This window comes from Bos taurus, chromosome 15, assembly GCF_002263795.3.
Source record: "Bos taurus isolate L1 Dominette 01449 registration number 42190680 breed Hereford chromosome 15, ARS-UCD2.0, whole genome shotgun sequence".
Taxonomy (NCBI): domain Eukaryota; kingdom Metazoa; phylum Chordata; class Mammalia; order Artiodactyla; family Bovidae; genus Bos; species Bos taurus.
This window is the reverse complement of record NC_037342.1, coordinates 28,659,210-28,687,209: the sequence shown is the minus strand read 5'-3', so window position 1 is coordinate 28,687,209 and position 28,000 is coordinate 28,659,210. Positions and strand designations below refer to the sequence as shown.

The 28,000-nt window shown below is 50.6% G+C and overlaps 2 protein-coding genes across 6 annotated transcripts in view; one reads left to right on the top strand and one right to left on the bottom strand.

The window, feature by feature from the left end:
* The window catches only part of SMIM35 (small integral membrane protein 35), a 108,241-nt gene extending 89,801 nt beyond the window's left edge, over positions 1-18,440 (top strand). For 2 of the 3 annotated variants that reach the window (XM_024975770.2, XM_024975769.2), the window contains one exon: positions 206-18,440. The gene's annotated coding sequence lies outside the window, so the exon portion shown is untranslated. The remainder of the gene's footprint in view (positions 1-205) is intronic. The other variant, XM_059875009.1, reaches the window with a different exon arrangement.
* Positions 14,177-27,593, bottom strand: IL10RA (interleukin 10 receptor subunit alpha). 3 transcript variants are annotated; one of them, XM_005215831.5, is made up of 7 exons: positions 27,441-27,593; positions 24,921-25,035; positions 24,129-24,319; positions 22,851-23,020; positions 21,832-21,979; positions 19,695-19,816; positions 14,177-16,913 (listed from the first exon to the last, which is right to left on the bottom strand). In XM_005215831.5, exons 1-7 carry the CDS (start codon positions 27,505-27,507, stop codon positions 15,984-15,986), a joined length of 1,743 nt encoding a protein of 580 aa, XP_005215888.1. In that variant the 5' UTR covers positions 27,508-27,593; the 3' UTR covers positions 14,177-15,983. The 3 variants fall into 3 exon arrangements, with proteins under 3 accessions (XP_005215888.1, XP_024830982.1, NP_001192686.1); NM_001205757.2 differs by having other exon boundaries at positions 15,863-16,913; positions 27,429-27,507; XM_024975214.2 differs by lacking the exons at positions 24,129-24,319; positions 24,921-25,035.
* Positions 27,594-28,000: the final 407 nt, after the last annotated feature.

Below are 28,000 nucleotides of genomic sequence, written 5' to 3'. Positions count from 1 at the left end.
GACAATTTTTCCACAGATGGGCATGGGGGGTGGTTTCGAGATGATTCAAGCATTTTCATTTATTGTGCAATTTATCTCTATGATTAGTACATCAGTTCCACCTCAGATCATCCGGCTTTAGATCCCGGAAGTTGAGGAGCCCTGGTTTAGAGGAATCCTTTCCAAGACTCATTTCTTTGTCATGTCCCCTTATCTTTTTCTGCAGGAGGAGGCTCCTGGCTCAGAATCCACCCCTCTTGGGCTTCCCCTGCCTTCAACCCCTGGGTCTTCAAGGCCTGGCCTGGCCCCTCTTGTGAACATTGAGGAGTCTTCTCTTGGGACACCCCAGCTTGCAGCATGAGAGTCCCCGGGAGAGTCAGACCTCTGGGAACAAACTCTGTGATGTCACAGCGGCTTTCTCACAGAAACCAAGAGAAGGCCATTTCCTGAGGGGAGGGGCTGGTTCCTGGGGGGCTCCTGAGCCTGTGGCCACAGGTTCCAGGTGCCCTGGAGAGCAGAGCCCTCCCAGCTGGGCGGCGTGGGTGGGGCTTGGAGATTCCGGAGGGGAGCTCTCCATTGGGCATCCCCAGCCACTTCCCCTGGGGGACTGACACCAGGGCCAGAAAACCTGTCATAGCCTCCACAGGCAAAGTCATGTGGGAGGAAGGGTCATTCCAGATGCTTTTAAACCTTCCTACCAGAAGCCAACTTCTCCTGAGAGCTGTATACTGAGCTTAGGCCTTGACTCTGCCCTGCCCCCTCTGCCCTGGGTTCTGGCACTTTCCGCAAGTCCCCCCACCTCACTACCCAACCCCTCATGCCCTCCCACACATCTGTCCACCACCTGTGTCTGTTTCCCTTGCTACTGACCAGCGTCTGTGCCTCCCAGACAATTTTGAGGGCAGTACTGAGAACAGTCTAGAGACAAATTCTTATTTTTAGGTTCCTGTGATGGGGAGGGCCTGGTGTAGATAGCTGTCTCTCCCATGTACTCCATTTCCTGTGCAAGGCCTGCCTTGTAATGTGGAAAGTGGACCAGAAATGGTGAGAATGGGGGAAGAGGAACCTAGATTAGCCTGAAATAAACCAGATAATGCACATGGGAAATCAACAATCAAGTATAGCTTAGTGGACAGAACAGTTAGTTCATGAGTCATGACTCCTTCCTCCAGTCTATACCTTACTGGACCTGAGGTGGGGCCCAAACTGGGATGTCAGCTTGCATGCTAAGCTGCTTCAGTTGTGTCTGACTCTGTGCAATCCATGGACTGTAGCCTGCCAGGCTCCTGTTCACGGGATTCTCCAGGCAAGAATACTGGAGTGGGTTGCTGTTTCCTTCTCTGGGGGGTCTTCCCAAGCCAGGGATTGAACCTGTGTCTTCTGCATTGGCAGACGGGTTCTTTACCACTAGCGCCTCCTGGGAAGCCCCGGGATGTCACTTTAGTAGGTACTTTATGCAGCATTGTTCAGTCCAGAGGGACTGAATTCCTGAGGCAGCTGTGGATGGAGCAGGGTCTAATGGAGGTCCTGCCATTGGTGAAAACAGCAGTTAGAGCTACCAGCCACTGGTCTCCCTGACGATGTCCCAGAACAAGGCCAATAATATACAGAGGCCCAAGACCATAATAGGTGAAGAGAAAAGTCACATTTGTCCTCCTGTCCTCTCTTTTCTGAAGCCTGGTTTCTTTCTTGTTTTGGATTTTAACAGATTGACTTGCCAGGGCCTGGGGGCCATTCTCCCGACAGAGCCAGGTTACAACTTAATAAGCCAAGTCTCTGCCTTTGGAGGTCTTTGGCTGGGCCCCAACTCCTCTATTCCTGGGTAGGTGGAGGTGGGGAGGGGCCCCCTAGACTCTGGACCCCTCCCTTCCTTGAAGGCCCACTGGGAGAGGTGTGGGGAGGGGCTACGGGCTGACCTGGTGCCCTTCCTCCTTGCATTTCAGTTCTGAGGGCTGAGCACCATTGCTTAACCCAAGGGGGTGTCCAGTATCAGTAAACGCTCAGCTGCGCCCTGCTCAGTATGGATCCTGGGTCTGCAGCCCTGGCAGGGCCTCCCTAACCCCTGAAAGTGACCTGGGGAAACCTCAAAGGCTAGGGTCCTGGGCCCAGGTGGTCTTGGCCCCAGGTTTGATGGCTGCAGGTAGGGAGACAGGGACAGCTGCCCTAGGCTGGGAGAATGGAGGGTATTTCCTATCCTGGGGAGCGGAACTGAGACCCCGCCACTTCCTCTTTTTGGGTCCTCTGACGTGTTCCCTGTCCTCTCTGCCTCCCCCTCGTTTTCCTCACTTCCGGTGTCTGACTGGCTAATGCAGCTTTCTTTACCCTGGACTCTACATCTTTCTGTTGGGGGCAGATTCCAGCTCATTCAGAAATGGCGAGGGAGCAGATGTCTAGAAATCTGGCTCCAAGTCTGGTTATTTGCTGGGCACCTTGACCCATGGCGATGCCAGCACCGCCCCCGCCACCCAGGCCCTCCCCTTCCTCGTAACTTTTCTTCACCTCTCTGGCCCCAGGAGCCAGGAGGCAGTCATGGACAGCCCGCAGTTCCGTGGACTGGCTGTTCCCAGGCCACTGACTGACACCCTGTTCCTCTTTGGAGTCTTTGCCAAGGCTGTTCTCCTGCCTAGAATGCCTTCTCCCCCCGACCCCCACCCCCGGCCACATCTAATCTCCATGGTTGGCTCAAGTCTCATCTTTCCTGTGGCTTCCCTTGGACTCTAGACTTGATGCCACCCAAGCAGGCAGGGTTAAGTCCCACAGGTTTTTAGTAACCATTAAAAGTGGAGTCAATAGGAGGTGCTTAATAAATGCCAACTGAGTGGAAGGAAACACCCACTGTGGCCACAGACGCCTGCCTGGTGCTAGAGAAAGATGCCCAGGTGACATGAGGAAGAGAAGAAACTGCTTATACAGTGCAGAGTCTGCAGAGTGCAGTGCACTTCCACACACACCACTGTGTCTTGAGCCTGGTGGCAACCTTGTGATGTGGAGACGACTATCAGTCTCATTTTACATATAGAGAGATTGATGCTCAGAGAGTTGGTATTCTTTGCCTAAGGCTGCACAGCCAGCAACTGACAGAGGCAAGGCCTCATGGATACAGCCCGACCTCTGGGCTTGGAGGGAGGAGCACTGTAGAACAGGGTCTGGGGTAGAACCTGTCCTGCCATGCTGTGTGGTCACGGGCAGTCACTTCACCATCCTGGGATTAAATTGCAGCATCTGGCACTTAAGGGACTACTTCCTCAAAACCCCTCTCTGTTACTTGAAGCAGAAAAAGAGTCCTATCTTTTTTTTTTTTCTTTTCCAAATCTCTGGGCTCTCTGAGAATTGGGCCATAAAGAAAGCAGAATGCCGAAGAACTGATGCCTTCAAACTGTGGTGCTGAAGAAAACTCTTGAGAGTTCCTTGGACAGCAAGGAGATCATACCAGTCTATCTTAAAGGAAACCCTGAATATTCATTGGAAGGACTGAGGCTGAAGCTGAAGCTCCAATACTTTGGTCACCTGATTCGAAGAGTGACTCATTGGAAAAGACCCTGATGCTGGGAAAGACTGAGGGCAGGAGGAGAAGAGGACAACAGAAGATGAGATGGCTGGATGGCATCACTGATGCAATGAACATGAACTTGGGCAAACTCTGGGAGATGGTGAGAGACAGGAAGGCCTGGAGTGGTGCAGTCCATGGGGTCATGAAGAGTCAGATGTGACTAGGCGACTGAATAACAACTCTGTGTTTAGTGCCACAGAGCTGGCACTTAGTAGGCATACCATAATTTGAGTGGCTGCCTATAGCAGAAAAGAGAAGAGAAAACTCCCTAGGGCACTCTGTTGTCTTCTCTGTGAGTGACAGTGCTGCTTTCCCCGTTTAATCCCACTCCTCTGTGATCTGCTGAGCGTTGCTTATCTTTTGGAGCACTCTGCCAGAAGAGCCAGTTGTGTGTGGCCCTGGTGTGTGGCCATTCCCATCCAGGCTGGATTCTCCAGAGGTGAGCTTTTGCACTCTCCTTAGTGGATTCTGACTTCCTGTATCTGAGGAGCCTGGGCAGTACTATATTTCATGGCCACTGACCAAAAATGCCCTGCAGGCTCATTTCACATCCAGCTTCTCACCAACAAGAGCTTCTTCAGGTGTTCAGGCATCGGGATCCGTTGTGAACTTTGAAAAAGGAAAAAGATGGAAAATCATCCACATGTCGTAAACTGTGCTTCCAGCTAAATGAGTGTTTCCTTATATAGCATGTGCAGAGTCACAGAAAATTATATTCCTGCTTCTCTGGTGGCTCAATAGTAGAAGAACCCACCTGCAATGCAGGAGAAGTGAGTCGGGAAGATCCCTGGAGAAGGAAATGGCTACCCACTCCAGTATTCTTGCCTGGAGAATCCCATGGACAGAGGAACCTGGCGAGCTACAGTCCATGGGGTCATAAAGAGTTGAATATGACTTAGCAACTAAACCACCACAGTTTAGTGCATTTCATACACAAAAGAGGCACGTATAAAGTGTAGTGATAACTCTCTAACACAGGAGGTGGCAGCTGAAAGGTGATGGCTGCAGTTCCCTTTGACCCTGATAGTTTAGGATCCTAAATATGACTTCGTCTTTTTTTTGACCCTGGCTAAGACTGATGAGTACTGAAGACTGGACCATTTCCAACCTATCCCTTCTTGAGCAGGAAGGTGAAACACTAACACACGCCTCGGATTAGTGCAAGGCAGGGACTTCAAATGCACTGTCTCATTTCATCCTCCCCGTCTCCCAGGCTACGGAACAGAGGCTCAGGGTCTGGAGAAATGATTTGCTTAAGGCCAGGCAAGACTGTATTTTCTTTGTAACTCTTCCTCACTTTTAGCCTCTGCCCAAACTAGCAGCTCTCTGAGATCCCTGGCCCCCAAGGAAGCAGGCCCCTCCCTCTGGTCTCTCATCTCTTTTCCAGCCCCCTGGTGTGCTGAGAAGGACTTCTCAGAAGCCAGGGCTCTCCAGGCCCTGTCCTCAGCTGTGAGTTTCTCATCGACCCATTCCTCAATCTTTCTTTTACTTTTTATACCCCCTTTCACCTCCAAATCATCAAATTCTGCTTATTTTTTTAAATTTTAAAGCAAGATTTTAAAAAATATATAATTTATTAATTCTTGGGCCTTTGTTGCTGTGTGGGCTTTTCTCTAGTTTTGGGGAGAGGAGGCTAATCTGTAGTTGTGGTGCATGGGCTTCTCAGTGGTGGCTTCTCTCATTGTGGAGGACAGGCTCTGGGGGAGCATGGGCTACAGTTATTGTGGCTCATGAATTCTAGAGCACAGGCTTAATAGTTGTGGCTCATGGACTTAGCTGCTCCGTGCCATGTGGGATCTTCCCAGACCAGGAATGGAACCCACATCTCCTGCATTGGCAGGCAGTGTCTTTACCACTGAGCCACCAGGGAAGCCCAATTCTGCCCATTCTTTATGTCAGCTCAATTTTCACTTCTCCAGAGGAACTCCTTCAAGACCTATGGACCTCCTTGTCTTTTAGTCTTTAATTCCAGATACTCTCCTGTAACCTAATTATTGATCATTCCCTTGTATTCATTCATTCTTACAGTTTCTTTAACAGGTCAAGAACTGTGCTAGGCACTATGAGGGAATACATTCCCTCTTGAGAGTAACCTCACTCTCCCCTACTTGATGGGTACTTCTTGCTGGCAAAATTCAGAACTTACACCTTTTCTAAGTTCTTTATGGTGCCTTGTACAGCTCTGACCATAGCCAGTGACTCCTCAGGAAATTATGTTGTAGGAATCTTCAGTCTCTTCGGGGAATCTTGGTTGTTGCTTCATCCCTGGACCAATCCTGGGTGCTCTGAAAAACCAGAACTTTTGATTCTGTCTTCCCAACCTCAACCCTTTGATCATCCAGCGACATAAATCTGGAGAAGGTGCAGATCTTCTATTTGAGTTTTTCTATTTGAGGGTTAAACTAAGGGATGGCCAAACCCATGAAGAAGCTGGGCAGGTGAGGAGGGGGCTCTGAACTTCTGTAGCTCCCTTTCCAGTTTTAAGGACCTTGCCCCATGCCAGTGTCTTCCTGCTCCTCTCTCTGGCCCAGGGTTCTGAGAACCTCAAAGTGGGAGCAGATGGGTCTTTCCTTACAGTATTTTTAAAAGTGCTTAGTGATCAAAAAACCATCTAGAAGCAGTGATATTTAAGCAGTTCTAGTACAAAACAGGAAGCCAGTGGCCTGGTGAATTCTCACACTTGGGGACCAGAAGTGAAAATGTTCTGCCTGCCCAGAGCAGCAGCAGGTCAACAAAACAACAGGTGGGGTGGTGCTGGAGGCCCTGCCAGACTCCCTGTCTTCTGGGTTGTCCCTGCAGAGCCTTGGGGGCTATCTCCCCTTCTCCAATGCCTAGGAGGAGGTTTCTCATACACAGGCAGGGGGCCATGGGGAGGGAGAGGGGTGGAAAATGTAAGAAGCCTCATCTTCAGGTCTAGCCCCAGTAGCTGGTGGGCCCCAGGTGCCTTGTTTGTAATAAGGTTGCCGCTGGACTTGAGGATTCTGAGGTCCCCTCCAGCTGCAAGGCTGTTTCAGAGTGTGGGTGACTTCAGTTCCATGGGGCTGGGGGAGGGGGGCAGGGGAGGAGGTAGGCAGAGACACCTGAATGTGTTGCATATGTGTGCTTGTGTGTGTGTGTGTGTGCTGCAGAGGTGAGCCAAGGAAGACAGGGATGTCTTGTTGCCTGCTGTATTCCCAGAGGGCCTGCCCATGACTAGTGTTCAATGAATGTTTGCTGACGGGGTGAATGGCTGCCTGCTCAATGTTTTCATGGTCCCCTACCTTGCTTCCTGACCACATCCCCTTGCTCTAGGCTTCCTGTTTAGTCTGTAGCCCTGAGTACCTTCAGTACCTAAGAGCTATAGGGTGAAAATAGCAGGGAAGGGAATAATCATGGTATAATGTGACTAAATCAAGATGATAAGCCTGAAAACAAAATCAAATTTATGTACTACCTGCTTTCTTTTGGTGCTAATGTCTGCCAAGTATCCATTCAGCCCCAGGCTACTGTTACCATCATTGCTATCTCATGTTGGATATTATTTCTTCGACATATTTCACATGCATTTCTCTGTGAAGAAATCCGTTTGTTCAGGCATTCACTTATTCATCAAAAATGTGTTGAGCACCTAGGCTATATATTAGCCACTGGTTTAGCATGAAGGATACAGAGATAAACCAAGAGGAGTCTCTGTCTCCAAGAGCTCAGGTTGAAATGAGTACTGCATGTTGTAGGCACAATGACAGCAGTTGCCCAGCGAATTCAGGAGCAGAGTCATTGAGAATATTCTCTCCATTTGGCAGATGAGAAGACTGGGGCCCAGAGTTGACAAGATAAGATTAAGCTAGGGCTTCCCTGGTGGCTCAGATGGTAAAGTGTCTGCTTGCAGTGCGGGAGACCCAGGTTCGATTCCTGGGTCAGGAAGATCCCCTGGAGAAGGAAACAGCAACCCGCTCCAGTATTCTTGCCTGGAAAATCCCATGGATGGAGAAGCCTGGAAGGCTACAGTCCATGGGGTCGCAAAGAGTCAAACGTGACTGAATGACTTAACTTTCAGTTTCAGGTGAGGGTAGAACTCAGGTCTCCTGAGATCTGTTCCATTCCTAAGCACTCTTTACACTCCCTGGGTTTGTCACCTCTTCCCTTTTACCCTTGGGGCATCTCTAGACCAACCACCTTGTCTTGGAAGCCTGTCCATGCAGCCTGAGTGGACAGATGGACACTTGTGCCACGTGAGTGTCTTGCTTTCTTCACTCTGTTACAGCATGCTGCAGCACTTGTTCTGCTACACGTGTGGTCTCTTTGTCCCCTGTTTGAATTGTGGGCTCAGATCTTACAATATTTCAAGTTTTGGGAGAGTCTCCCAACCTCACTTAGCATCATCTAATAAACTGTGTATTTTACTCCTTTCAATTCAGTCCAACAAATGTGCATTGAACATTCTAGCTGGACCAAATGCTCCTGCCGTGACCCCCATGCATGTCTCCATCACAGCAGGTTCAGCTGATGCCTCTTATGACCCTGTACATCTTCTTGGCTCCACACCTAGTTCTGGCCAGTTCTGAGTGGGCTCCAACTGACTTTGTGCTGATAAGTCTCTTCTCCAGTGCCCACTGCACATCACTTGCTTCCTGCCCTGGCTCCTCCTGTTCCGGCAAAGCCCACACAGCACCTTGCACAGGACCCTGAGAATGCAGAGGAGTCAACATCTCTGCAGGAACCTCAAGCAGGGGAATTCAGGAACTGATGGATCAGGACTTCTGTTCTCAGGGGATGTTTGGAGGAGGACTCTCTATATGCTCCAATTAACATTCCAGTGGGATCAATTGCTCCCAGCATGACCAGTTTGATAAACTATTCTTGTTTTGGCTTTTCCTTCTCCTGGTCCCTTGCTCTTGTTCCCTGTGCTTAACTTCTAAATAAACTACCTTCCCATAAGTCCTTGAATCAGGCTCTGCTTCTGAATGGAGAAGTTTAGGCTGCCAGCAATGACTTCCTTATATTGCAAACCTGTCTGTATTCATTTATGTACGTGCTCGCTCATTCATTCCATCCCCAAATACAAACTGAGCGTCTACATTCTAGGTTTGGGAATGTAGGAGTAAATGAAAGAGATAAAGTCCCTGCTTTCACGTATCTTATATTTTCTTGGGAGTGACAGGCTATGAGCAAATAAACATATAAATAGATCATATCATTTTAGATAATGATAAGTGCTCTGAAGGCAAAAAGCTGGAGATGGAGGGATAGAACAGAGTTGGGGAGGATACTTGGATAGGGTGGTCAGTGAAGACTTCTCCAAGGAGGCTCCATTTGAGGAGACACTTGAATCAAATGAGGAGGGCATTCAGGAGAAGACCTGGGAGGAACAAGGGCTAATGACCTGAGATAGACGTTAGACTGAAGCAGAGTGGGCAGGGGGAGATTGCAGGAGGTATGTCAGGAGAGTGGGCAGATACCAGCTCATCTGGACTTTACCAAGATCAAAGGAGAGGGCTTCCAGCAGAGGAATAACATGACCTGAGTCATATGTTATGAAGATCATATAGGTTACTGTACTAGATTAAGTATACTGTACAAATCACACTGGATTAGACTAAGGGAGCAGGAGTGGAAACGGAGGGGCAGGAAGGGGATGAACAGTGGTCCAGGTGAGACAAGACAAGACAATGGATTTGACCAGGATAATACTGTGGGGGTGGTGATAAGTGATTGGATTCACCTATTTGGAAGGTAGAGCTGATTAGGACCTACCTGGTGGATCAGATGTGGGTTGTGGAAGAATGACTCCTGATTTTTTGTTATGAACAACTAGGTAAATGACGGTGCCATTTGGAGGGGAAGACTTGGGGAGGAATGAGTGTGTGAGGGAGTCAAGAGTTCTGTTTTAGGCATATTTTTGAGATGCGTGCTAGACATCTAAATGGAGCTGCTCAGGGGGCATTAGAATTCAGAAGTCCTGCTCAGACTTTTGGAAGTCATCAGCATCCAGATAGCGTTTAAATGTATGGACTGGGAGATATCCTCTAGGAGTAGTGAGGAGAGAAGCGTTGAGTTTAACAGAACAAGCAGCAAGTCATCAAGTTGTCCTCCGAAGGAGTGACTCTCAGACTTTGATGTGTATGTGAATCGCCTGAAACTTGATTATTTGTAACTTACTGACTAAGCAGGTCCCTGGGCACTAGCCTTAGAAATTCTGAGCCTTGGAGAGAAGCTTAGGAAGACAAGTAGCCCCAGATGGTTAAATGTAGGTTATACTTTGAGAAACTGTTCTGGGGGATAGGTAGAGGGTGGGAAGGGGAGGACAAAGAATAGCCCTAAGCGTTGGGGTGACTAGATAGCAGGATCCTAAAGAATGTTTCTGTTCTCTCCAGGGCTGTCATGAGGCCTTACCCTCCACCAGCCCCTCCTTCCATGTACGGAGAGGTATACCGTGTGGCACCCAGACTGTCCTCTGGCAGTCATGGGCCAGTCTTTGCCAGGCACCCCTCCTACCCCAGAACTAACCAGCCCTACAGAGCAGCTGACTTACGAAAAACCCTTGACTTCACCCCTGTGATGGATGGGCTGTCACTGTCCAAGGAACAACATGGCACCAATGACACTGGGATCTGCAAGACAGGTGCCCAGCACAGGTGTCACTAAGAGCAGAGGAATGGCAGCCCAGTTTTCCTCAAGGCGAGTGACCATCAGATGAGTATTCTAACTGCAGCGGGGCTTGATGGGCATCTCCACACCTTTGGATGTGGACTCAAACTAAGTGTATCACAGTACTAAAGTTTTCACATCTGAAAACTCCGAGCCTCAGCTCCAAGCCCTCATCCAGCGCCAGGTCTGCCTTGCCAACTGCTGGAGGAACTTTCCCTTGGCTGACTTGTCATATTGACTCCAGAACTTACCATCTCCCCTCTATCCCCTGCCCATATATCTCCCTTCCAAGGCCATATTTCACTTTTCTTATCATCCACATTCAAGTATGTGTGTGCTTAGTTGCTCAGTCCTGTCTGACTCTTTGTGACCTCAAGGACTGTAGCCCTCCAGGTTCCTCTGTCCGTGGGATTCTCCAGGCAAGAATACTGGAGTGGGTTGCCATGCCCTCCTCCAGGGGATCTTCCCAACCCAGGGATCAAACCCAGGTCTCCCACATTGCAGGCAGATTCTTTACTGTCTGAGCCACCAGGGAAGCCCACACTGAAGTATGATTAGTATCAATACCTCTGGTTCCTGTTTCTCTCACTCCAGCCAATCATCAAGTCTTGCCAATTCTCCCTTCGAAAATGTCTTTGGAATCTGTCACTTCCTTTCCATTCCCACTGTCCCTGCTCATTTGATTGGATTATCATTTAAGCCTCTGGTGTGGAATGAATGTTTGTGGTCCCACCGTTCATCTGTTGACGCCCTAACCCCTGAAGTGCTGGTATTAGGAGGCGGAGCCTTTGGCATGTGCTTAGGGTTAGATGAGGTTGTGAGAATGGAGCCCTCGCAATGGAAAACAGGGTCCTTATAAGAAGAGGAAGAGAAACCAGAGCTCTCTGCCACCCCTCCTCCATCCCACCCCGTTCAGTAAGGAGAAGGAGAAGCACCCATCGTGAATCTTTAGCCTCATCTGCAAGTCAGGAAGAGAGCCCTCACTAAGAAATGAATCTGCCAACAGTTTGGTCTTGGATGTCCCAGCCTCCAGCACAATGAAAAATAATTTTGTGCTGTTGAAGCCACGCAGCCTACAGTATTTTGTTATAGCAGCTTGAGCCAATACATCTCCCGTTCCATTTCTCTGCCTCTTGCCTTCGTCTGTTGTGTGGATAGCAGTGTCTTTCATGACACTTCTCAGTGATTATAGTCATATATACTTGTTGTTGAGCAGCTTGGTGCTTACCTTCATAACCAGAAGGTGCCCTCCATGAAGCTGTGCGTCTTTCGTTCACCATTCTTGACCCAGGGCTGAGTACCACGTTGGGCGCGTAGCAAGAGGTTACTAATATACTCCTTCAAGAAATGAAATGCTGATAAAGAATGCCTCCGACCAGTTCTCTCAGCTTTCTTCCTGGTCCCTTCTGACTCACGCCTGGGGGGCTGACCAGGGTTATCTTTCTGAAACACGAATTTCACTGCACTCAACCCTTCTTTTGTCAGTGCTTACTGGACCCTGTCAGTGTTTACCAGCACCCTTTCTGAATGTTTATGGGCGTGATAACAAAGTTAAGATCAAGCTGATAGTGAGGAAAGGTGTGGTGGATCAGTAATAAAAATGATCATAAGTGATTAATACAAATTTTTAAATTGTGGATTTGCTTTAAAAGAAACCCCCAAGCCCATGAGCACCACAGGAAATGGATGAGTCATGCGTTCCAAGTATCTAGTGTCCTCTAGATTGGGGCTTGATAAAATCAGCCCTAACTGCTAGAACTACCTCGCTTGGTTACCAGTGTACTGTCCCAGGTGGGCATCATGTTAGTGTCCCCTTCTCTGCTGTTCGCAGGTGGGGCTCAGAGACCACCGCCCTCAACCCACGCTGCCATGTGGGCTCCATTCGGTGAAATGGGTGGGACTATCTCAGGAGTCACGACCCGACCTGTGCGACCCTGTGTGCATTGGGAATGGGGTGGAGAGAAATGGAGATCAGGGAAGACAAGGGAGACCCGTTGACCATGGCTATTTACAAACTCAGGAAAGCACAGTTCAATAGAATTTCCTCTTCAGTGGAGCTGACCCATTTCCCCTCTCCTTAAAGAGGAAGTTCCATTAGCTCATAGAAACGCAGAGTCACCCATTCCTCAGCTTGGAAAAGCCCTCACAGGAGGTTTCTCAGTGTAGGAACAGACAGGGATGTCTCTTGGGGACTTTATTCCAAATTCCTGAGAAGTCTGGTGGCATCTCACCGCTGTTTGGAGGAACTCTCTCAGTTTCTCCCATGGCCCTGGTGCTGGGCAGTCTGAGCTGAAAAGGGGAGGAGACCCAGCCCAAACTCGCACCCATTCCACATCCTCAGACCCCCTCTCTCTTGAATCTTCATATTCAACATCTTGGCCAGCCCTCATCCAACCTGCCCCAGGGGCCTTTCCATTTCCAACACTCAGTTCCAGGAGAAAGTGACCAATCTCACACTTCTTACCAATCTGACAAGAAGACCTTTGGGGAAAAGTCTGAGCAGGTCCCAAACAGTATGAGATACGTCAAGTTCTGTGAAGGTGATAGATCAGGGCTTCCCCGGAACTGGTTAGTTTCTCAGATTAAGAGGGGAGAGGTGTGGTTGGAGACAACACAGTGGAACAGAGATGCGGTGTCCCTGGCCACCTCCTGGAGGATCCAGGATGTGACAGAGAGCAAAGTGTACCCAGACTCAAGCCTCGAGCCCTGGGTCTGCTCCACCCGCTGGGCTGAGCTTGGGGAGAGCCTCAAACCCACATGTGGCTTTTCGTGGAAGGAGGAGGCTGCTTTTAGAATTGAATGCAGATGGCTTCCGCCCTTATGAGAAGTACCTCTGGGACACACTTCCAGGTTGGGGGTAGCAGTTGGTGGGTTCCAGGGACACCTGGTTTGCTGTCTTCCTGGAAGGGAGGGGCCATTGGGGTCTCCTTTCAAGTTGTCAGAATTCACATCCAAAACACAGTGTTCTCTGTCCCATGGTTTCCTTTTCAGTCTTCCTAAAGAACCAACTCACTGGAAAAGACCCTGATGCTGGGCACGATTGAGGGCAGGAGGAGAAGGGGATGGCAGAGGATGAGATGGTTGGAAGGCATCACCGACTCAATGACTTGAGTTTGAGCAAACTCTGGGAGACAGTGAAGGACAGGGAAGCCTGGGGTGCTGCAGTTCATTGGGTCGCAGAGTTGGACACGACTTAGTGACTGGACAATTACAACAACAAAGAACCTCTGCATACTCTTTCATTTATATCCATTTTCATTATCTCTCATTATATTACATAATTTTTACATTATCATTCTTTTTTTTTTTTTGGTGGCACCCCATGACTTATGGGATCTTGGTTCCCGGACCAGGGATCGAACTCGGGCCCTTGTCACTGAAAGCTCAGGGTCCTAACCACTGGACTGCCAGGGAATTCCTTAATTATCTTTGCTTACCTTCTCTTTCAACAATTTTGTCATATATTTAATATACATTTTTAAAGATCTCTTTCATTTTCACCAGTTTCCAGGAAAAACTGTTCATTTCCCTTTACAGCTTTACAAGTCAACAACATACAGCTGAAGCCAACACAACACTGTAAAGCAATTATCCTCCAATTAAAAATTTAAAAAAACAAAGTCAATGTCAGCTACCTATGCCTAGAATACCATACACCTGGTACGTTAAACTGTTTATGTATGATCTCGTTTAAACCTCCCAACATCCCCACGAGGAATTATTATTCCCATTTTATAGATGAGGAAACGGGGACTTAGTAAGGAATTTGCCCAAGGTCACAGGCAACAAACGGTAACATGAGGAACTAGACCTGATTTGAGCGTTGAGTTCTCAGTCTTGGTGCCTTAAAGCGACATCACACATCTTATTCATTTTCATCCTTGATCATCAATAACTTGACACTTCTACCAGCCACTGTGTCATCGATATCTGACTGATGTCACACATCCTATTCATTATCATCCTTGATCATCAATAACCTCACGCCTCTACCAGCCACTGTGTCATCAGACATCTGACTGGTTTTCTGAGATTCCTGTGATCCCAATAATTTATTGGAAGAAAAAACATACATCAACTCATTAACAGAGCCTTGTGTTTCAAGCCACATTCGCACTCATGTTTTCAGTGGAACCTTATAAACAAAACAAGTCAGGCAACATTTTCTGGTTTCACAGATCAGGAAAGGTGACTTTCCCAAGGTCACATGGCTAGGAACAGTGAAGTCAGAATGAGAACTACTAGGCTCTTGAAATGCCCAGAACTCTTTCCCTGTACCAGGCTGCCTTTTCAATAAATAAACTAAATAAATAAACCCTCCAAGGAAATGCTGAGAAACCCTCCCTCAGACCTGTTTCTAGAGGGAATTATTATCGGACTGGCATCTATGAGCTTTCTGGCGGAGTGGAGGAGCTCTGGCTGGATTCACTGGGCCTGATGCTTATTCCAAGAGTGGCACGGAGAAGGCAGGGCCAAGGATGACCCGGGGGGCATACAGTTTCCCTGCTCACAGGTGCAGACAGATCCCAAACTGACTGTGGGGAAGCAGAGCCTACACCTGCCCCCTCCCTGGGCCCAGTGTCTGGTCATTGTCTCAGCACAATCCCATCCACTCCTGCTACGTGGATGAGCCCTCAGCGTGGGGCTGTCCCTCGGCCCTCAGCTCTGTGTGGACACGGCTTCCTCCCAGCCGAGCATCATGTGGGGTTGGAGGTGTCACCCCAGAAGCCAGGCTGGCCAACATCCCAGCATGAGACTGAGTCTTTATTTTACAAATGGAATAACCACGGCCCTTTGATAAGTGGCTCAGATGGTAAAGAATCTGCCTGTCATGCAGGAGACACAGGTTCGATCCCTGAGTCAGGAAGATCCCCTGGAGAAGGGAATGACTACCCTGTCCAATATTCTTGCTTGGAGAATCCCATGGACAGAGGAGCCTGGCAGGTTACAGCCTCCATGGGGTTGCACAGAGTCGGACACAACTGAGCGACATCCACTTCTGAGAAGTGGCTGCTGGTCCAAGCTCACCACATCTGATCACTGAGAGGACAGAGGTCTCAGCCCAGTGCCCTGTCCTATAGCTGGACATCAGCAGCAACACAAGTACAGGTCCTAACCCTGACCTTCCTGGGCAGATAAGGTGATGTCCAAGCCCAGAGAGCCACTGAAGGGCTGTGTTTGGACCAGGACAAACACCCATGGTTTCTCTGGTTCTGTCAGCAAGGTGGTGGGAGCAGCAGGATGAGGGCAGTGTGTGACATGGCCACTCCGAGTGCCCCAGGGGGCTGCTGCTCTATTTGCTCGAAAGAGGGCACTGTCTGCAGATGGACGCAACATCCCCAGGGTTCTGAGTCAGAAGCCCCCTTTTGGATCTCAGCTCCCTTTGGCTCCTGTTTCCTCCTTCCTCCCCTGGAAGTGGCCCCTGTATTGGCAGCCCTGACGCCTCTATCCTCCCAGCCCTCCATCCTACTGGAGGCTCTCCTGACACATGGACGGCCTAAGTGGGGAGGCCTGGCTCACTGAGCTGCCTTTAGCCTGGTGGCTTCATGATCCCCCTGAGCAAAGAGTCCTTTAAAGCACAGGACGTGTCCCGAGGAGAGGGGAGGTCTCTACCCTGCTCTTCTCAGCTCTGCCAGAGTCTGCAGGGCCCTGTCTGCAGAGCAGGCCGATGCCACCTATGTATCCTGTGTTAGTCTAGATTCCTCCTGGACACCTACTGGGCCTGCAGCAAAGTGCTCAGACTGGCATTGTGCTTCACTTCTGGCCCCTGGATCCTCTGGGTCCAGGCAGCGTGCAGCTGAAATCAAAAGCAAGCCCTTAGCCTGCCTCACTCATTTGACTGCAGGCTGGTGATCAGTGGCAGGGTGACCAGGTCTGAGTCAAAACTGCCCAGGAGACCGCCCGGGGCCGGCACACAATCCAGAGGGGCAAGGTCATGGGCAAAGCTCCAGTCAGATGTGCCGAGGTCGCCACAGCTGGTCAAGCCCAGAAATGACCAGTCCTCAGTTGGTCGGTCCCACTGTTCTTCAGGGGTCTGCAAAGGAGCAAGAATCATTTCTGGGGGGTCCTGTTGCACATAGCCCTTGGCCAGGGCTGGTAGAGGCCAGCCCGCCTCAGTATCCAGGCACGTCCTGAATTGGGGGTCAAGGTCCTCTGTTGAGGAAGACTCTTCTTCCAGGCCGCCTGCCTGGGCTGCCTTCTCCTCTGGGCACTGGGTCTGCTTCAGGTAGCCCTGGAAGGCCCCTGCCACTGAGTCTTCTTCCACAGGCTCCTCAGGTCCCAGGGGACTCACATGGCCTGAGGCTGAGCCACCCTGAGCATCCTCAGGCTGTCCCCTAGAGTTCTGGACCAGGCCAATGCCACTGTCCTCCCGGTCCCGGCTGTCGCTCCCCACCTGTGGCTCCCAGCTGGGCTCCGTGCCGGGACACAGGCGGGGATCTGGCAAGCAGATCCCGCTGTCTGCACTGTTGCTACTACCTGCACTACCACAGCTGTTCTCCAACTCCTGGGGCATCCCCTTTTCCAGAGTCCCCCCGGCCTGGGGGTCAGAGGCAGGGAGGAGGAACTGGGGCTCCTCGGTCTGCAGTGACGGCTTGGCACTGCCGAAGCCACTGTCGGTGCTGCCGTGCATGTCTGAGTTCCTCAGCTCCGGAGTCACCTTGGGGAAGGCCTCCTCGTCCAGGGTGTGGACGGTATCTTGGGTCTCTGGGTGGGAAAACTGGCTGATGAGGTTGAAGGGACTGGGCTTCTTGAAGACCTGGGGAGGAGAACGCAGAGTGAGAGGGGCGGGAGAGTCACCAGCAGGAACCCACCCCAGTGCAGCCAGGAGAGGTGAGGGGTTCAGGAGACACTGCTCCAACAGACAGGGGCACGGGAGAGCCTGCAGGACAGGTTGCTTGTCCTTTTGGCTTTGTTTCAGAATCGAGTTTTCCTCCTCGTGCAATTCTCAGTTTGACTCAGGCCAGCTACCTAAGAAGCCTGTGTTCTCAGAGCTCAGACAAAATGGGAGGCTGCAAGGAAAGGTGAACATTCTCAGGCAGCTCCGTCAGCAGTGCTTTTCAAACCCGAGAGGCTGGCTGGACCATTGAGATCTAGAAATGTGTTTCAGACTTTTTCCCCCCAGTAGGACCCTGAGTGAGAAACACGTTACATAATAACGCTACGTAAGATATAAATAGCACACAAATATAGTATTCATATACAACTGAAATCAGTTTCACAAAATAATACTTATTGTTACTGCCTGTGCATTGTGATCTATTGTATTCTGTCCCGTCCTATTCCATGCTATTTGTTTCATCTTTTAAAATGCTGGAGGTGAGATACCAAGATCATTTCTCCACTCCGAGTGTGACTCTCATAAACACAGCCTGGCTTCAGTGTGGGTCAGTGAACAGGCACAGAACTAGCAGCTGAGGAGGCTCTGCTGCTGCTGCTGCTGCTGCTAAGTCGCTTCAGTAGTGTCCGACTCTGTGCGACCCCACAGACGGCAGGCCACCAGGCTCCCCTGTCCCCAGGATTCTCCAGGCAGGAACACTGGAGTGGGTTGCCATTTTCCTCTCCAATGCATGAAAGTGAAAAGTGAAAGTGAAGTCGCTTAGTCCCCATTAATTGCTAATAGTCCCAGGAAGTCACTTAACCCTTCTCCCCCTAGCTCTTCTGCCCCAGTTGCACTGGGGTTCCTTCTGCTCCAGACAGTGCTGCCTCAGGGCCTTTGGCTACTCCTGCTCGGAATACTCTTCCCCAAACATTTTGTATGACTGTATCCTTCTTATCATTCAGGTCTTGGCTCAGAGGTCATCTCCTCAGAGAGACTTTTCCAATCTCCCCTCTTCCTATCAACCTTGTTTATTTATTCTTAGCACTTAGTTTCTGGAGTTAATTCTTTTTTCTGTGCTCCCACATGCATATACACAGATACGCTCACTCCCTATACCCAACAAAATGTTCACAAGCTCCTGAGGGTGGAAGTTGTCTGTTCTTATTGGCCACTCTATTCCCAGAGCTGCTTAAACTGAGCTGGCACACAGTAGGCACTCCTAAGGTTTATAGACTGACTTACTGACTCACGGTTGCACATCTAGATCCCTTTGTATGTGATGACTCTAATTCAACTCTTATTGGCTGGATCCCTATTAATATCATATGACTAAGGATGTATATTCTGGAGCCAGACTTTCCGGGTTCAAATTCCAGCTTTGCCTCTTATCAGCTGTGTCATTTAGGCCAAGGTTTGTATTAAAGTTAATAGCTGATTTAAGTCTCTGATCCAAATGTTCAGAAGGAACAAGAAACTACAGATTGCTTGTCATCTCCTTTGGCATTTTTGCATCTACGTCTATGTCTATTTCACTGGTTTGCATTAAAGTTAATAGTTGATTCATTGGCTGTCCCTCCAGACCTAATCAAGCCTCTTGGGCCCACTTACTCAGTTGCTTTCCGTACAACACTTAGCATGTTGTGGATGCTTGGTAACCGTAGCTCCACTGCCCACTCCCTCTTACTAGAAGTCTTTCCTCAAGCTCAACTAAGACACTTCTATCCAGTGGTCCTCTCCCACTGCTCTGCTTTCTAGTTCCCCATCCTTGAGGGCAGGCCCCACGGTGCGCTCACCAGGCAGCTTCACTCCCCTTCTCCCCACTCCATGCCCATCCCGGAATTCTTACTCAAGATCATTTCAGAGGGCCTTTGCCACTTGCCTTATCCTCCCTAGAGATCCTGGGAACCCTGCAGAAGGTCCCCTTCCATCTGTGAGCTTCCCCGGGCTCCTGTCTCCCTGACAGAGCCCATCCTTATAGCTGAGTCCTTGATCATCCCAATAATGTCAGTTTTGGGGACCATCTTTGGTCCAGTCTGAATCCCAGGCCAGAGATGGGCTGAGGTCTGGAGATGCTGCTCAATGGGACAAGTTGAATTTCAGAGGCTGACTGACTACAAACCAGCATCTGTCAGCACTGTGTAGTCAGAGGAGACCTGCCCCACCCCCACCCCCGCCCCTCCCAGGAAGGGCTGGAGATGCTGCTTCCTCCAGGAAGCCCTCCTCTCAGCATCCTCTCCAGGCTGCTCTCTCCACCCTGACCACAGCCCCTTGTCTTCCTCTTCCAGAGCACTCAGCACAGCCTCTAGGGATGGGCAAGGCTGGGCTCTGGCCTTGACTCTTGCTGGCTGTGGGGCTCTCTGCATGTAACGATCTCTTTCTGCCTCAGTTCCCTCAGTTGTAAAGTCAGGCTTATAACTGCCTGTCTCCAAGGTACTAATGCCCAGGGGCTGGTCTGCAGCCAGTCATTAGCAAATAGTAACAAAACGGCGTGAGGTGGGTTGGCATTACTGTGTTTTTTCTGGGCCACGATAAGGCAACATTCTCTGTACTGGGCTTGGCATTCAAGTTCTCCCTCCCACCCCATGGTGCTTGATGAAGGTGCCTCTGAAAACATCAGGACTGAGGTTACGGACTGCCTGGGAGGGTGTGCCCTGCCTCTAGGAGTCCTGGTAGGGCTGGGAAGGAAGGATGGGGCGGTAGCCTCTGTGCAAGACTCACCAGGACAGCAGGCAGCTTCCCCCGGCGCCGCACATACAGCTGGAAGGTCAGACAGAAGGCCAGGGCTCCATAGAGCAGCAGGACGAAGGTGAGAAAGATGCTGATGTTGGTCACTGTGAAATCTGTGGGGTCCAGAGAGATGGGTTTGTAGGCCGTGGGATGTGGAGGGGCGTCCCCGTGGCCCCTCTCAGGGGCCTCTCGGTGAGTGGCCGAGTAACCACCCCTCCGGCCCCTCAGGCTACCTCTAGGCCACAACTCCCGAGGCCACAGCTGCATTCTTGTTTTCACTGTGGCATGCAGAACCTAGTTTCCTGACCACGGATTGAACCTAGGCCCCCTGCACTGGGAGTGGTCCCTGGATTCTTGGGAATCCCTGCCTGGCTTTCCACCCTCCACGCTGAAGGATCCCTCACTAAACACATGGACCCTGCCGCCAGTCTTTGCAGAGAACTCACACGATGGCACACAGAGCTGAGGCGCAGGATGGTGCAACAGGTAAGAAGGGGGGCTCTGGGAGCGGCCAGACCTGGGTTCCGATCCCAGGTCTATCACTTACTAGCTGTGAGGCCGTGGACAAATTACTCAGTCTCCCTGAGCCTTAGTTTCACCATCTACAAAATGGCACAATAAGAGTGCCTCCCTCACAGGTGGCTGTGAAGTTCCAAGCCCTTGAAAACAGCACCCCCCGCCCCAATCTGTGGTTTCAGTGACCTGTGGTCCAAAAACGTTACATGGACGATTTCCAGAAATAAATAATTGATAAGTTAAATCATGTGCCATTCTGAGTAACGTGAAATCTCATGCTGTCCCACTCTATCACTCTGTCCCACCTGGGACATGAATCCTCCTTCTGTCCAGAAGATCCTGCCTGTGTCACTTAGGGACTGCCTCAGTTATCAGATGGGCGGTTGTGGTATTCAGTGCTTTTGTCTAAGAAACCCTTATTTTACTCAATCATGGCCCCAAAGTGCAAGAGTAATGATGCTGGCAATTTGGACATTCTTTTAACTTAAAATTATCTTCGATTTAATTGATAAATTAAACTCTGTCATATGCATGTATGTACAGGAAAAATTAGTATACATCCATGATTTCAGGGCCACCACTGGGGGTCTTGGAACGTATGCCCTGGGAATAAGGGGGGACTACGATACTTATGTTATCTGATTCTTACTCTTAAGAGGTAAATACTATTACCGTCCCTATTTTTATAGACTAGCATCCTGAGGTCCGCAGAGATTAAGTTGCCCAAAGTGATATATTTCCTAAGTGGTGAGGCTGAGATTTGAACCCAGACCTGTACACAAAACTATTTCTGTATTAGTGAGTGGATGTTGAAAAAGTGTGTAAGGCCACGTGGCACAGAGATGGTGCCTTGCTCTGCTTCAGTGAGAGTGGGGCTTAAATAACAACCAGCTTCTAAGTGTCTGTCATAAATTGAAATGTGTATAGAAAAGCAAGGAGTCCTTCTGGTCACTGCTGGATGCTGCCCCCACTGGACCGGGCACTCTCCCAGCCCACTGACTGTTGACATCACCCGCTAGGCATTCAACATCTACTATCCCAAGTAGCTAGATGCAGCCTCCTCTTGCCATGCCCTGTCTTCCCAGGCAGACCATAGGATCCTTGTGGGCAGAACCACGAACTTCACACCCTTCACACATTCCCTTGCCTGCCACCCACCCTCCACACCCCCAGCACTTGGTTGGGAGCCTGGCACAGTGTCTGCTGACTTTTGCAGCTGCGGAGAAGAGCTAGCTCAGTTCTGCTTCCTCTGAGGGGGAGGAGGGAAAGTTCTGAGATGCCCTTGGGGTCCCTAGCTCCATTCAGCCGAGGAATGTGACAAACAGGAACCATCACAGCTGACTAAGCGGGGCTGGGAAGGGCTCCTGGGAGCTTAGCTGGGCTCTGGTGGGAGACCTGGCACTGTGGCCACAGCCTGGAAGTCACTTATAGGTACTGAGCCTCAGTTCCCATCTCTCTAAAATCGGGACAACAGGAGCTCTTTCACAGGGGCTGGGTTAGGATGGAGGGCTGTGCTGGCGGGTGGGGGGCCAGCACAGTGCCCCTCAGCGGCAGCCCTGCTTCCTTCCCTCCTGCCTCCCTCCTGCCCGGACAGCAGCCCCAACCAACTCACACTGCGAGGTGAGCAGGATGCACTCCTCCTTGGACCAGACCTCCTTGTTTACTCGGGAGCCCACAGACGGTTTCACCCTGACGCAGAACTCTCCCACCCCTCTCGGGATTGGGAGTTTGAAGCTTTCGTTTTTGACCTTGCCATGGGACTGAAATGAAAACAACCAGAGCAATAAACACGATATCCTTGTTCCATGGCACATGAGAGCCAGAGGGGCAGTTAGAGATACTCTAAAGCACTGCAAGTCAACCTTCTTCAGTGTTCTTTTTTCTAAGGTGACAAACCCTGCTTTATCAATGCAGCCCAAGGTCTCTGTGATTACCATGATTTATTTTGTACTAAAAGAGAAAAGGAAGTGTTTTATAGATACTGAGGACCTTCCCAGAAGGGGCTGGAGTCAACTGTGGTGGAAAGGGATGCATGCATGCATGCTAAGTTGATTTAGTCATGTCCGACTCTTTGTGACGCCATGGACTATAGCCCACCAGACTCCTCTGTTCATGGGATTCTCCAGGCAAGGATACTGGAGTGGTTTGCCATGCCCTCCTCAGGGGATCGTCCCGACTCAGGGATTGAACCCGTGTCTCTTATATCTCCTCATTGGCAGGAGGGTTCTTTATGACTGGGCACCACCTGGGAAGCCCATGGTGGATAGGAAAGAAGATGGATTTTGTGGTTCCAGGTCCCTCATTTATGGGCGTGTGCTTACAGGGCCTCCAGGAGCCTCATTTCCCCAGCTATAAAACAAAATAAAGTCTCCGCCTACAAGAGGATTGGAAACCATAGCTATACAATGTCCCCTGTAGTTATACAATGTCCCGCAGACACCTAGCAGGCACTGCCTTCCCTGCCATCTGGCAGAAGCACATACTTGAGGACTGAGGCCATCTCAACCCTCCCTCTCCACCCCCATCCACCTCACAACCTCCCTGACTCTGCAGGTAAAGTTCCCAAGGGGAGGACAAAAGGCACTTCCGGCCCCAGGAGACAGGTGAGTCTGACCGTGGAGAACCCCATACCTCATAGTGTCCTGGTGCCTTGCGAACCTCAATCTGGTACTCCCGGAAATTGTGGAAGATGTTTTCATATGTGTCGCCTTCAGGGGCCACCTCGGGCCTGGGGAGCTGGATGGCCCCAACGATGTTACTGTTGTGCACCTCGAGCTTCACGCTGGCAACCGTCAGAGTCACTGGGTGGGGAGACAGAACCATGAGGCCGCTGGGCCGGGGAGGGCCTGGGCACCCCATCCCTGGCCTCCAAGGTCAAGTTCTTCCCACTCTAAAACCTGTATTACAGGTCTCCCAACCTGGCAGCACATAAAGAATTTCTGGGGTAGAGGGCTAAAAACAGATGCCTGGACCCACCCAAGACACAGTGAATCTGAATTTTGGAAGCGGAGCCCTGGCAACATCTATTTTAAACATACTCCTCAGTCATATTTCTGCAGCTAGTGAAGTATGGCCTGTGAACAGGCATTTGGGAGACAATGACCTCCAAGAGTATCATTCTGACTTCTGCAGAGCAGGCTTGCCATACACATAAGAGCACAGTCAGTCCCAATCTGAAGAATGAAAGAATCCTATCACATTTGGGGCTTATCATCCTTTTCACTACTCTCTGCAGAGAGAAACTCCCAACTTGATTTCAGTAGCAGTTCACTGCTTCAAATGGACTGCCCTGGTGGCTCAGACAGTAAAGCGTCTGTCTACAATACGGGAGACCTGAGTTCAATCCCTGAGTCGGGAAGATTCCCTGGAGAAAGAAACGGCAACCCACTCCAGTACTCTTGAAAATCCCATGGACGGAGGAGCCTGGTGTCCATGGGGTCACAAAGAGTTGGATGTGAATGAGCGACTTCACTTCACTTTCACTTTCACTGCTTCAAAGCCCCACACCCTGATCTCAGGGAATTCTTCCCTAAAGGCAGCAGGACCAGATTCAAATTCTGCCTGTTGCTTGTGGCCCGATGCTGAGTATTTATGGATTCACTTCCTCTCTCAGAACCCTACAAGTATACCAATCTGGCCCTCATGACTCAGCTGTTCCAGCTCACCCCAAGACTTCTCTTCTGTAGGATAAACAACTCCAGTTCCCTTTTAAATCTTGAACAACTTGGCTATTTTCATCTAAACTTTCTCCAAAGTCCTGACTCAGGTTTCTTTGAGCAACTAAATCCCTGACTAGAAAGCCAGGTGGATGTGGCAAGCCATGGGAACAGAGAGCAAAGGTCTAGACAAGAGCTTCTGGCGGGAAAGGAGCCTGAAAGCCATGCTCTAGGCCCAGGGGAGGAGAAGCACCTTCATCCATGGAGAAGCGGGTGTTAGGAGAGGTCCAGTTGGAATGCTGGCTTCCGTCCACTGCCCGGACTCTGGCCCGGTAACCATTGCTGCGATACAGGTCCAGGGTCTCCATAGTGACATCACAGGACATCATCAGCATCTGGCTACACCTCTGGATGGACTTCCAGGAGGTGGGCTCTACTCCATACCTGCGAGACAGCAGGGTAGGCATGGGGAGAGGAACTTATGCTTCACCCTACCTCCTTTAGGAGGGAAGCAAGGGGCCAGGGGAGAGCTCACACGACAATACAGCCCTCAGGGTATTCCCTCTAGTGTGGGCATCCAGTTGCAAGGGGATCTCCCTTGGTTCTGGGGCTCTGAGCCAGTTTCTCTGTGGTCCAGAAGACTCTCAGATTGGAATATGAGTAGCTCAAATGCCAACTCCTCCAGGAAGACTTCCTACTACTCTGCAACACAGCTCACTTTCTTCCTCCTCCCAATTTCATCTGCAGTCCTTAGGGCTTCCTTGTTCTCCAACTGTCTTATGGATGCTTTTCCTATTTTTACAATAAGATGGACAAGTCTTGACGGTAAAGGCTTGGCTTTCTCATCCCAAGCTCCCAGCATACTGCTCAGTGCACATGAGACTTGATCGGTACTTGTCAACTGATAGATATGTGCCAGGGTCCCTCCTGGTGTCATTTCAGTAACAAGGCAGGTATCTTCCCATGCCAGGGGTGGGTAGAAGGGGCTGCACTCTCCCACTTGCTCACTCATCTCCCTCCTTTCTCCACCCTCCTTTTTGCTTACCTCAGGAGTTCCACTTCATAATAGGTACTTTCAGACTGATTTGGAATGGGTGTCCAGTAGAGGACGTGGTGGAAAAACTCTGCTTCAAACCACGCAGATGGAGGTCTGGGCAGTTCTATCAGAAGAAAGGAGAGTGTCAGTACCAGAGGTAGCAGAGCCTCCCACTACCCACCCCGGGGAAGAGATGCTACTGCAGATGGCTGCAAGCATTCTGCCTGCCTGCTAAGTCGCTTCAGTAGTGTCCGACTCTCTGGGACTCTATGGGCTGTATCCTGCCAGGCTCCTCTGTCCATGGGATTCTCCAGGCAAGAATACTGGGGTGAGTTGCCATGCCCTCCTCCAGGGGATCTTCCTGACCCAAGGATTGAACCCATGTCTCTTAAGTCTCCTGCATTGCAGGCGGATTCTTTACTGCTGAGCCCCCAGGGAAGCCTATTTATTGAGCACTCAGCTAAGTACTTTACATATACTGTGTCTCATTTAATTACCACGGTAGTCATACAAGGTAGGCATCTATTACCCCAAGTTTACTAGAGAAGCAATGAAGGTTCAGAGATTTTAAGTGACTTGCCCAAGGTCAGTGGGGATAGTAAGGGGTAGAATGGGCCCTTGAATCCAGATGGATCTTATCCCAGAGCTAATGTGTCCTTAAATCACCATCTGTGCTATCTGGGATCAGAAGCAGAAGTGAGAAGAGACAAGCTGGGTGTGATGCATTCCAGGCAAGAAGGCAGGGGAAGAGGGTTAATCTGTGCCCATAATGAGCTCTCAGATGAGCTGGTCCCTGGCTGTGCCCAATCCCTGTGCCTGCTCCAGCCCTATCCCAAGGTCTGCTTCCCATCCCCACATCTGGTTCCCACTCTGGCCCCAGTTCTGGCCTTAACCCAAGGCCCCCCTCTCTGGAGTTCTTTGGTACACAGATATCCTCCTCATTGGCATCTACCTGTTTCTCTTCACAGAAGCCCAAGTTGAGTGGTTGCCCCATTCCCCAGCTTCCAGGAGAGCTTTACTACAGCCAGATATCCAGGCTCAGCCTGAGTACAACAAATAGTCCTGGTCCTAGACTGGGCTGAGGACATTTCCACAAAAAACTGGCACCCTTGGCTCCAAGGTGAGATGTGTGTGTGTTAGTCGCTCAGCCATGTTGGACTTTTTGAGACCCCATGGACTGTAGCTTGCCAGGTTCCTCTGTCCATGGAATTCTCCAGGCAAGAATACTGGAGTGGGTTGCCATTTCCTCCTCCAGGGGATCTTCCCGACCCATGGATCGAACCCTCATCTGCATTGCAGGCAGATTCTTTACCACCTGAGCCACCAGGGAAGATACTAAATACCAAAGCCTCTCTCCACCTCCTGTCTTCCCCTCCCTCCTCCACACACCATTCATCAAGGGCAAATCATTTAACCTAGCAGAAATCTTCTCATTTGTAAGAATGCAATAAATACACCTACTTTAAGAGTCTTGCAATGAAGATTTGCCCATTAAGTGCAATGAAGCATATCAAGGCCAATGCCAACATCCAGTTCTTCTCTCCCCAGTCCCTTAATATCTCTGCATCTGACACTGACTCCTAGGCTGCCCTAGTTCTCCAACTTCTAATCATCTCTCTGATAATGCCTTTTTTTTTTCCTGACGGTCATTCTCACTTAGAAAGCACATCTTGCTTGCTTTCTCATACTGTCTTTGATCCTCAAGTCTGTTTCTCAATTTCAGAAGAGTACATGGAAAGTGAAAAGTACAGTGGGTCTCTGTGGTGTTTGGGCTGCACATCCCCAGCTCAGCTCTCGATCATGTGAATGGTGACCTCATGTTTTACTTCATATTCTGGTTCTCTCCCTGCTCTCTCTGCCTCTGTTTCTGGGACTCCCCGCCCTTTCATTCTCTCCCTTCAGGATTTAGCTTTTCAATTGCAGAAACTTTCCAGGACATCTGGCTGGGTTAGGAGAGCTAAAGGGTAACAGTAGGAAAGAAGAGGCAGGTGGCAGTGGGAATGCTTTGGGGGCTAAAGGAGGAGAACGGATGATATGATGGGGGTGACAGGTGATGGTGGAGGAAAAGAGTTGAGGGGTGACATGGCACGGGGGAAGAAACAGGTTAATTGGAGAGCTAAGGGAAAGTAGAGTCAGACTGAGATCAAAGTAATTTCCCAGAGGGACCACCAGTCCCATAATTTGAACTAGAACAACAAAAGAGTCAGGGCTGAATTTATGACTCACCGGGACGTGGGTGGGCAGTGAGTTGAACGGGGGGTGGTCATTTAAATTCTCTATACACACTTCCCCACTACCCCAGTCAATCTCAGCCTGTTAGACGTCTACAACGTGTGAGACTGAGATTCAGGCTTGCCAGAATGCGGGAGATTCGGGGAGGGGGGAGATGATGGGTGCCTCTTTCCACAGAGGGCCGGTCAGTCAGACGGGGTTCTCCGTGGGAGGCAGAACTTTAATGCACAGTTGACAACCAGTGGGAGAGGGAGCAGGATGGGCGCGGAGAGGGCGAGGCTAGACCCAGATCCTTACCGTGCGCGCGAGAGCCGAGGAGCAGGCTGAGGAGCGCCACCAGCTTCACTATCTGGTGCGACAGCATCCTGGGCGCACCGCATTCTCCCGTGCCGGGGCCAAAGCCGGAGCCGAGAAGCTCGCCTCCGGCAGCGGCTCTACTCGGCTGCGACTGAAACCTCAGCCTGACGAGTCCGCTCACGCCCCGCGAGGCTGACGCCAGAAGGGCGGGGCCTCGAGGCGCCCCGCCCGCACGCCGTTGCGTCAGGAGGTCGAGCCCGCCGCCGGTTGCGCGGACTGCCCCAGCTCGTGGACAGGAAGCTGGGGAGCGCCTGGGCGGTGGCTTGGTGTCCCGGCCGGGGACCGGGATTGGTCAGCTCTCACCTTCCTTACCTCCCGGGGCCTCCAGTGCGATCGAGTGAAAAGGGGGGGGGGGGGGGGGGGTGTGTGTGTGTGTGTGTGTGTGTGTGTGTGTGTGTGTGTGTGTGTGTGTGTGTGTGTGTGTGTGTGTGTGTGTGTGTGTGTGTGTGTGTGTGTGTGTGTGTTTTCGGGCACAGGTTCGGGGAACCGGGGAAATTGCC